The sequence below is a fragment of the Doryrhamphus excisus genome, linkage group LG12, assembly GCF_037039965.1.
Source record: "Doryrhamphus excisus strain RoL-2023G ecotype Guam linkage group LG12, RoL_Dexc_Guam_v1.1, whole genome shotgun sequence".
Classification (NCBI taxonomy): Eukaryota; Metazoa; Chordata; class Actinopteri; order Syngnathiformes; family Syngnathidae; genus Doryrhamphus; species Doryrhamphus excisus.
In genome coordinates, this window is record NC_136368.1 from 16,593,238 (window position 1) to 16,604,381 (window position 11,144).

The following is an 11,144-nucleotide window of genomic DNA, read 5'->3' on the forward strand; positions in this document are numbered from 1 at the left end:
TGTGGCTGTAGGCAACCTCCTGATGTAGTGGTTTTAATTACCGCCACAAAATAGCAGTAGCTGCATTTGAAGTATTACTGCATCCAGCAAATCTATCTACTTCTGCTTGGACTTTAAGAAATTGGTTGTGTTGCACTACTCAGCTACACTTACAGTTGTTTACAATGAACTCATCGGTTGTATTAATGCTAGCTGTGCAGTTTGCTCCGTAACTCTATTACAACATTGGTTCTAATACTGCTGTGTTGTGCAATATACAATATGCTCAAATGAGAGGCAAAATATGACCACTTGCTCAAGGAAAGTTTTCCTTTCCACTTTTTCAGGCACTCCATTGCATTAAGGTTAAAAAATTAATGAATGCAACAGATAAGATTGATTCCTGTGGTGAATGTGTGTAAGTCTTTTATTTATGGTTGAATAATTCTGCAGTCCATAAAAGTTGATTTCATGCACATCTACAGTTTACATCAGAGTTCCACAGAAGCTAACCCATGCACAACACAGGAATTAGTCGAGTTAAAGATGCATACTGTATATATAGATTGGGTAACAATATTTTAAATCTGCAAACATGTCCTCTACATTCATGCAAGTACTGTAGTCAACATTCCAAAGTCAAAAATGGTAGCTATGGTGTACAACAATGTACAATCACTGCTTAGAAGGGAGTAAAAGACACCACAGTATGTGCTCGAGCATGGCTGGCATGGCAATCAGATGTTTTAATTGGCTTTAATCTGCTTCAGATATCTTTGCCACACTCCGGGCAAAGGATGTCATCGCGCTCGGTGAGGAAGCCGCGGCCGACCAAGGACACGGAGCACTTCTTACAGTTGAAGCAGTCATTGTGCCACTGGCGCTCCTCAAAGGAAATGTACTTGCTTCCTCCCAGGCCTGACACATGGACACACAAAGATCAAACTTGGAATATTTCTATAACAATGCATGGCAATGTACAGGAAAAGGATTCTCGGGGCATTGAATCGATCGCTACTGGACTGTTCAGGATGTCTTAGAAGCAGGTTATCAGTACATGCTCGATGACTAGGTGGGACAAACACTAATCTGACCAACCTAGACTGATGAGTTGGCGCAGGATCCGAAGTGTCTATCCTCTAAAGGTAGAAGCATAAGTATGGTTTCTCTTTTTTGTGGTGTCAAATGACAGTTGTTAATGCTAAGAGTCCACCGGGCTGGTGCCAGTTGGTGCCAATTCGCGCCAATGCAATTTGTTGTGGTGCCGAGTGGTGTGCAGTGGCGCAAACTGCCTCCCAACTGGCTCGTGGTGGCCTGAAACGGCAAAAATTTAGTTTGGCGGTAAGAAAATTTTCTAGATGTTTAAAATCTTTGTGTCCACCAAGTGGAACCAAATGTCGCAAACAATCCGCCTATTGGAATCCACTGGAATGTAATGGCACGAGCCAAGTTGCGCCAATGATGCTAGGGGTCCACTGGGCCGGCGCCAGTTCGCGCCAAAGATTATGTGATTGGCTGGAATTGAACTCGGGTCTTCTAGCTGTGAGGCATGCACTCTAACCACTCGATCACCGTGCAACCCGGTTAGTTTTATGATGTTGTCATTTTGATCCTGGAACTGATTATTTCAACAACATTTTTAACATTCCTAACTGTGATTGGCTTGCCACCATTCTGGTAAAATGTGTAAAAAGAAGTTAACCACAGTTAATATTAAGCTTTTACAACAATAAGCATGGAACATTTTCCTCAAAATTGCTGGGAATCTTCCACACATTTACTACCTTAAGTACAAACGTTAAAAAGCGTAATGATTTACCGCTAATGGGTGTGGTGCAGGAGGCACACTTCTTGGCGTAGAGGTTGCAGAAGCAGTTGAGGCAGTAGGCAAAGTCATCTCTGGAGGTAAACCTCTGGCCAGACAGCTGCTGTTTGCAGCTGGTGCACAGGAAGCAATCTTTGTGCCAAGGCTGGTCACGGTAGGTCACCCCGCCAGTAGTGATGGGCTAGTGCACAACAACAATTTGAACCACGAGTGGCGAGGGACGACTGTATTGCTGTAATGTGTTTGTTTACAGGAACAAGCCTATTGCCCCCCCCCCCCCTCCTACCTTCTTGCAGTGCACACACTGCATGGCAAACTGCTTCTCATAGCAGGGCACACAAAAGTTGTGGTTGTCCTTGGGGATGAAGCTCTTAGTGCCAATGGGCTGCTGGCATCTTTGGCAGGTGAAGCATGTCTCGTGCCAGCTGTTGCCCTTGTGCTCCATCTTCCTGGAGCCTTAGCAATGCCACGCACAGTTTGAGTGATGTTAAGACAAAGAATGGAGAAGTTTTATCGATCATATGATGAGTTCCTTACCTGGCATGATGGTTTTCTTGCACTCGTGGCACTTGGAGGAGTATTCGTTGGAGTAGCACTCGGTGCACAGGAGCTGCTCATCCTTGGTGGAGAACGGCTTGTCCACCAGCGAGCGCTTACACTGGAAGCACTTAAAGCAGTCCTCATGCCAATGGCGATCTTTGTAAGACAAGTCCTAAAATGAACAAAGACGCTTGATCAGAGACCAGAAGGGAGTGCATAGTGTACGTATATACACTCCTGCATTAGGGCCAGGCAGGTGGTACTCCACCAGGTAGCGTTGTGTATCTTTTTTTTTCAGTATGTAGTATTGGCCCGAATATAAGACAGCCCGTCAAAATACTTTTGTGACATTTTAATTGATATTATCATAAAAATCGGTTGATATAGGCATCAGATTTTCTTCCCAATCATGAAAACTAATATTTAAAAAAAATTCTGTATACAAGAAACTTCAGTATCAGTATACTGTATACAGTATACATATCAGTATCGGTTAAAAATTCAGAGTTGGACAATATTGGCATATCGGTTTTCAGCAAAGGAAGCCAATATCCGACATTCCTAATTGATATCATATTTCTTAGCTTTTGAACAGTTGTTTGATGACAGCTTCATGCATTATTGTTATATTAAAATTTGCAAATCTATGACAAATATAAGACGACTATTTCCTGTTGGGTTTTTTAAGGTTTTTTTTACATATTAAAATTATTCATATCTCTGCCAATTTTGAGGAAATGCATTGTTGGTATTTAGAACAAATATTACTCATTCAAGTACCAAAATTTTTAACCTTCAAATTTGTAGAATTCTAAAATTCATTTTAATTTTCCAAATGTATCAATGCCCTACCGATATAGGGTTGGGCATCGGGTCTCGAGCATCAATGGCAACTGGGACTAAACATTCTCTCTGGATTATTCAGGTGTTCATTTTGATTTCTAGTTTCAGTGCCACAGCAAATCAACCGCCTCCATCCAACACTGTCTCTCTCACACCAACTACCCTGATGTTATTATTATTATTATTATCATTACTGATCCCTTTCACTATATACAGTAATGACAATATGGTTAGCATGCCACTCTTTGACAAAATGTGTGTGTGAATCAGTGTGTGCTCACTCTGGTATTGCAGCCAATGGGCTTCTTGCAGTCCTCGCAGGTGTTGGAGTACAGGCTTTCGTAACATTTCACACAGTAAGGATTCTCCTCTCGCAGGACATACTTCTTCCCAAACAGGGACTCCTTGCAGTAGTGGCAGTCGTAGCGCTCTGTCATTTTGACTGGCAACTGGTCACATGACACCAGAAAGACAGCATACAGGTGAATATTGATATCAATAATACACAGCTACACTCATGGCCAAAAATGCTAATTTATTTGCCCATGCTGGTATGGGATATCATAATCAGTATCACATCAGTATTAGCATGTTTCAAAGTTCTAGATCTAGCCTCCATCTTACAGCAGGTTCTAAGTTGGAGGCTATAAATACCTCCTATCAGTCTAGTTGAGGTGTGAGGGGGGGGGTTTGAGAGGCGGGAAATGTGTGCATACCAAAGCGTCACCCTGCTACTGTATGCATCCATCACACAGCCTCCAGCTGTCAGCACCATAGTATTCCTTGTCAGTGTGTGTACAAAGGAGTGGTTACTTATGATAATAATAATAATACTGACTCCTCGTTGCTGCAGCTGTCTGGAATCGGCATAGTCGGACCCCCCTTTGGTTGTTTCTTGTCCAAAACCCTTCCTCTGTGTTTTTAAATGTCCATTCCAGATATGTGCCATGTTTTGACATATCTTATTAGGCTCAAAGCTGAACGGTTTAATCTTTCCAACCCCGACTGAACCCACCCACATTCCCCCATTGTCTGTTCCTGCCGCCATGACTCACCTAGCTTATATAAGGATTTATCTGCCTCCTAAAAATAAGAACTTGCTCATTTGAACTGCCACAGAATACAATCTCAGCCGAGTCCAACATGCCGCTGCAGCTGTTTTCCCAGATACTGGGCACTGCCCTTTGATGGGTGGATGAACGGGACCCCCCCCCCCCAGGGTCTGTCCCTGCAAATAACCTTGCTATCTATTTTCAAAGATATGGGACATATTTTCAGGACTTTTTACTAAGCGTTTTGGGATCAGCAGTTCTAGAATCTTTGGTGAAGGATGCAAGGAAAAACTCCCTTGAGATTAATTGTGCATTGTGACCGACCCATTAGGGAGAGAGAATAGAATACCAAATAATACCAAAAACGTGTATAACAATAATTGTATCAATGACAGAAGTAATACTATGATATGGTGTTATCACTACTAACAATGATTATTGCATATTCATGTGAAAAAGTTAAATGTTTTACACCATATATCACCTGAACTTGGGATATGTGACTTGTCATCACTGGTAATTGGTTTGTAGTGTATGACATGAGTTAAATATGAATATTTCCACAAAGGAAGATTGAATTTCAATTAAAATTTGGCAAATCTTTGCTTAGTAAATGTGCATTTCTGCAATTATCTTAAATGCATGTGGTAAAATATATTTTTTTAAATAACATCAGATGTGTACCTGAGTACCACTAAATGAAATCCACGTACCACCCTCAGTGCTCATACCACAGGTTGAGAATCATTGGTGTACAAAATACATCAAACATCATAGTGTATTTTGATTGGAACCCAGCATGGGTAAGCCCATTGGCAACAGATTCCCTTTTGAAAAATAAAAATAAAAATTATAGAGTCACTTCTGTGCTGCCTTCACTAGCTGGGTTTAGATATGTAGAATGTACTAGAAAAAAGGCACGTAACAATAACTGTTTCAGTAAAAGTAGTAATGCTGTGGTAATATGTATTGATTCTCAAACTGTGGTACGGTACCACTGGCGGGAAGCAAGCTCCATCTGATGGTACCCAATAACATAAAGTTATATTAGAAATATATACAATTTATTAACCTAAGATTCACTCGAATTCAAATTTAATTTTCCTTTGCGGAAATATTACTATTTAACTCAACTCAATTTTTACCTGCAAGTACAAGCCACACATCTGAACCGATATCATGATGACAGTAAGTGGCGATACTTACCAAGCAAAATATTTTTGAGGTAGTACTTGAGGTGTTAAAGCACTGGTTTAGTGTTCATACTAATAGTTCATACTAATAGTAATCAAAGCTGATTGCAAAATCAATCAAATATCAAACATGTTACTTCAAGTCCCATTTACAAGTACAAGTAAGAACTTGCTAACAAGTAATTGGCTTATGCCAATGAGGAGCGTTAACCAATCATATTTTATGTTCCAAAAATCTTCCAAATGCAAAGAAATGGACCATCCAGTATGCATGCCTGTGTAACTCAATAATGGGATTATTTTTAATTAACTGAATCACTTCGCTATTTACTTTCTATATTTTTTTTATCTTGTTCGGGCTTGTTAAAAGATGGAGCCTATTCCAACTGAATATGACTACTTCCTGGTCACCAGGCATCATTACTGGCGCCAAAGAAACACGTTCAGGAGCTGGAATGAAAGGAAATAAAGGTGGAATGGAAATGGCCTCCAGGCTCATTGGGCGTACATTTAGGATAGAAGAACCAAAGAGGCTACTGCCTGGAGGCCTGGGATGGTTGGTGGAGGAGAAGGAGGGTGGAAAAGTGAGGAGAACTCTGGAGATGGGAAGATGGAAAGTGGGGGGGGGGGGGGGGGGGGTTGGTGAGAGAATGGCTTGGGAGGAAAGATGATGGTGGATGGATAGTTGAACAGAGTCTGGTCTTACCTTCCTGTGTGGGGAGTTTGCGCCTGTGCGGAGTCTGGATCAGACTGAGGCGATACTCTTCGGGAGATCTGTAGTAGTCACTCCTGATTGCATTACTCCACCCATGAGGGGCTAATTGAAAATGGAGGAGGGGCAACATTAAAAAAAGGGTGGGTGGTTTTTGGAGAGATTTTTTTTAGCACTATAAATAAAGCAGTGCTTCTCAGAGATAACCCCGGAGGCCCCCCATTCACTCACTCACTCACCATGTGGCCTTTTACGGTCACTCATGGGGAGTTTTATGTTGGTCACCATGTTATGCCATTCATTATCCGCCATTATTTCAATCTAATATTTTTGTTTGGTTTCCCCCCAACCTGTTCCTGAAAGAAGCCATGTCAGGAGTATCTGACACAAACACAACTTACATAACATCACAATATTTGTTCAGTAGAAGGGTCAGGTGTCCAAGATGCCCCCCCCCCTCCCCATTCCGCTTGTGTGTCTCATACTTTCACTCACTGGGGAAGACGTATACAATCCCAAACGTCCACCGTATTGGATATTGTATCCAGACGTGCTGATGACAGACACCCACATGGTGCCAAATTATAGCGCTATTTTCTTCACCCTCACACACACACACACACACACATATATAGTGCAGCGTTCTTTCATCCAAAGCTTCGCTCTCTCTCAGGTTTTCCTGACCCAATGGTCCCTGGACTCCCTCCAGTGAGAAACACGTCAGCAGTGCTTCACTAAGCCCCGAGTGCTCTATTTGTGGCACAACCATGAAGAGATTAGTTTGTATGGGGAGGGAGGACAAAAATGAGGGGAGTTGTTTCATGCAGCTAAATGTATTGCTCTTTTTAACCAAAGCTGATTCTGGTTATGGTTACTGCTGAAATGCATTAGCACGCTAGCATGGCATGACATGGCTTTTTTGACCTATAAATATTGTATTGTTGTGGAAAATGATGCCAAAGTTTCAGATGAAGTGAATCTTAAAAGACTTTTGGGATGGCTTAAAACGCTCTGTTCCTTTGTGACATCACAGAGGGACGGGCTTTCTTAAATGGTTCATATTTAGGAAGCACTTTGGCCATGTGACCAATCACAGCGGAGTGGGCATGCCTGGAGGCAGGCCATTGGAATAAATTAAAACACAAATCAATTAATAAAGCACAAATTAAAGGAAATACAGCTGGAATAGGTGCGGATTCTGCAAAATTGAAAAAGTTTTCTGTGTGGGTTATTGTGTGTAACTGCTCTATAGGAGCCCACAACTCAATACAAATGGTTGAAAAATGAACATCATTTTCCCCTTTAATATGCAGATATTTTGTACAAATAAATATACAAACAATTATAGAAAGTCATAATGTAGTGTTGTGGTATAGTGAGAAAAGTTGTATTTTTACATTTAAAAAATCTGAATAAAAACTAAGTATGAAAAAACATCTACACAACAGTAAAATTGCAGTGTTACTAAAAGGTTAAAATAACAAAAAAAGGTTTTATTTTATTGAGAATTTTTTTATAATTTTCCAAGAATAAAAAAATAATTCAGTCATCATGTTACAAAAAAGTATGAGTAAATATTGTGAGCCATCTTATGAGAATAAAATCGTCATTTTGCGAGGTTTAAAAAGTCACTTTATGACAATAATTGTAATCTTATGAGAATAAAGTTGTAATTTCTACTCCTTCAAATAAACATTTGCAAGTTTTGTCATACTTACAAGACCATTTTTACTTTAAAACCATCAGCATTTTTTTTATCAGTACCTTTAGATTATTTCCAACAAATATGCACCAGTATGATATCCTTATCCTTCATTATATTTACTTATAACTTTGTCATTGCATAACACATTATTAATCTATCGCCACATAGTGAGTCACACGGCATTTTTCAGCTTTAATTCAAATGACCAGATATAGTTTATGGTTACTCGATTATTGAATCAGTCAATAATGGGACAAGACTACTTACCAATCTTTTTCTTTTTATGTTGTCAAATTAAAATTGTATTATTAAGTCTTAAGTTCATTTTGTGGCTCTTTTCTGTTGCAACATGCATAACTGTGGCAAAGCAATATAAATTACAGATGGATTTAAAGATTATGCTATAAGTAAAACACTGTATTGTTGGACATCCACAAGGAGCCAAATAATAAACATAATTTTTAAAAATCTGAGTGAAGTTTACACTCTAGACTTGATGCGTGGACAAACAAGATGTTCTCTCCTTTGTCTCCATTTTGCTAATTGAAATCAGATGACATGCGGTTCAATAGTAGACAAAGAAACATGTTGTGTTTGTTAGGGAGAACATGACTAGCAACAGATTGGATTACTGTGTCTTTAAATGACATGGGACATGATTTTTATTAGGACGATTCCAAGGGCCCACGACTGAAATTGCTGCAATATATTGGTAAATAATTTTGCTATCAGAAAAAAAAGATCACGACAATCTAATGTAATTGGTACTAACAGTTATATATCCACATTGACCAAAAGTCGTCTTCCATATTGACTGAGCACCCCCTTGGCTACATGAAATGGTTTGGTCCACTATTGCCTTCACGGTGCTTTGTAGCAGCAGGTGTTGCCTGTCAGTCGGCGGTTGCGGCAGAGCGGAGTGAAATTATGCTGCTGGGAGTGGAAAAAAGAAAGGGAGAGAGGTGAGAGAAGAGAGGCAAACGAAAAGGGTGGCAATATGTCACCCGTTTTTGTAGCCCAGCCAGTCTGTGTCGTGGAAATTAACCTGTTAGCTTTATATCCACAATGAAATAAGCTAGCAGAGTGTTGTGTAAGCTTAGTAAAAGTACACCGGTAAAGAGTCTTCCAGTGATAAGAAAATTACTTTTATTATTATAAATGAAAAACGTAAACAAGCCAGAGTAGTAGTCCACGCTGAAGTCGACTATGCTGTCATTGTGAGAAGAAGGAACGTTCATGTGGCCAAGTATTTACTCGGCGGACCGCTCTCACTATAAACACTAAAACGCCTCCTCCGGAAGTAAACAGTTAGAAATGGCGATAAACACCGGCAAAGGTTGCCAGAGCCTCTGCGCATGTATGGAAGCTAGCAGAGTTGGCTTATATCGCCCAACCATAGTCACAATACAAAATTCCTTCCTTCCAGACAAAATCTGGAAGCTGTTGAACCTGCCACCAACAGCCAAGACCAGGTGTCTCAACACTTCTGACCTGTTAGTGTGGAGCCATCCATGTGGCCCATAGTGACCCCCCTCCCATTATAAACCTTGTCGACCAGCTCAGCTGTGCAGTCCAAGGGGATAAAACTGCAGCTGTCATGGGCATGGCGAAGGTCTCTCCTGATGCTTCAGCTCGCCGTGTACTTGTGCTGCCAAAGAGTCTGCTCGGAAAGGTCAGGAAAGATGGACCCCGTCATCACTTTTTGGATCGTCAATCATTAATGCCCCAGCAACCAATTGTGCTGGAATTTCTGTGGGTCATCCAAGATTCAATGTGATCATCTAGAAGAAGTCTTTGGTTGAAATAGATCCCGGCAATTGAATTTGGCGCCAAAACAAAGGTCTCAAAAGAGCAACTGTATCTGATGGAGAGGAAGGAATCATTTTGAGCTCCTTCCCCCATGAGGAAAGGGAACAGCTTAGCAAGTCGAGCAGGAATGTTTTAAGGTGCCCATAATTAATCAGGTTGAGTACACTTTATATCTGCCGATTTGGCATGGGCCAGTGTGAGATTCTGACGCTATGATAACCTTGGGCACCTTGGACAAAAATATCACAGTTATAGTTCTAAAATGTACTGAAATATCTTTCTTGAAAAGAAACGGTCATTTTTAAACACTGTAACAGAACATGAGGGAAGAGAAAATAACTGAATTATTTCAAAATAAATAAATAAAATGCAGTTCTTAATGCGTCTATGGTGGCTAATCCTGCGACTCATGTGACAATGCAATAAATATTTTCTTACTAAGAAGCAAACTGCAAATAAATGCAATCACTGGCTCTATCAGTGACTCAAAAAAGGTCACAACGCAAATAATTTTTAAAAACTCGGAATGTTATGTAATGTGCAGGTTACAACTTGTCCACAAGTGTTTGAAATTGCTAAGATTTTATTTATTTGTTTGCGTCAGCGAGTTTCACTTCTATTTCCGGGTAATGTGATTGTTGTTAGCAACCGTTGCTAAGTAGTTGTTGCTTGTTGTTTAGTGTAGAGTAAATGGTTTACACAAGTTACCCTTGACTTCTGTCTCGTTCTGAATCACATCTCCACATTTGGTGACCTTTGCTGGGAGTAGTATGTCGACCGACAACGATGACAACAGCGCGGCAGTACTGGTGGAATAACGACACCTTCATCGAGTTCTGCTGCCACTGTAAATGCATATAAAATAAGGAAACATATTGTAAAAGGGGTAAACCTTGTAAATGTATATAATTTAAGCTGCAACATGTACAGTCAATATGTGTTTACAAGCAATTAAACAATGAGACTTGCGACTTATTTGGTTATGATAGTCATGAAACCAGTAACCGGCCCATGCCTACTGCTGAAATACTCCTACTTATCCTCCCACGGAGCCTACCGCACATAAAAAAAACACATAAACGTAAGGATTTTTCCAAACCAAAATCAGTCAAACGTGCCTCATGAGGAAGCACAGCACATCGTTTGGTTTATTATACTGTATAATCCAATAATGTTGTCAATAAGACTCTTCCCTCATGAGTGTCATGAGTCGTGAGGAATGAATGCTACAAATATCTTCGAGTTGTTCACGAAAAAGAATCTCATAATTTGATCCAGCGAAAAACAGATCAGCCCCTGATCCAATGACTCCAATGACCCCGATAAATAGATTAAAGAATATTTCATGGCAAAATATCATGCGAATTCATGGGAAATGCTACATTTTGACAAAGGAGGAACTGTGCATGTTTTGCTTTTGCTTTGGCTTCTTTGTGTTTTTTTGCACAAGGATGGCAATTTCGTTTGATTTTTGATTTGTCGTATT

At 40.2% G+C, this 11,144-nt stretch overlaps 1 protein-coding gene across 1 annotated transcript; it reads right to left on the bottom strand.

Annotated features, from left to right (window-relative positions):
• Positions 1-388: 388 nt before the first annotated feature.
• On the bottom strand, positions 389-6,260 carry fhl2a (four and a half LIM domains 2a). Its single transcript, XM_058082063.2, has 6 exons — positions 6,139-6,260; positions 3,469-3,636; positions 2,342-2,516; positions 2,091-2,260; positions 1,799-1,985; positions 389-897 (listed from the first exon to the last, which is right to left on the bottom strand). Exons 2-6 carry the CDS (start codon positions 3,622-3,624, stop codon positions 746-748), a joined length of 840 nt encoding a protein of 279 aa, XP_057938046.1. The 5' UTR covers positions 3,625-3,636; positions 6,139-6,260; the 3' UTR covers positions 389-745.
• Positions 6,261-11,144: the final 4,884 nt, after the last annotated feature.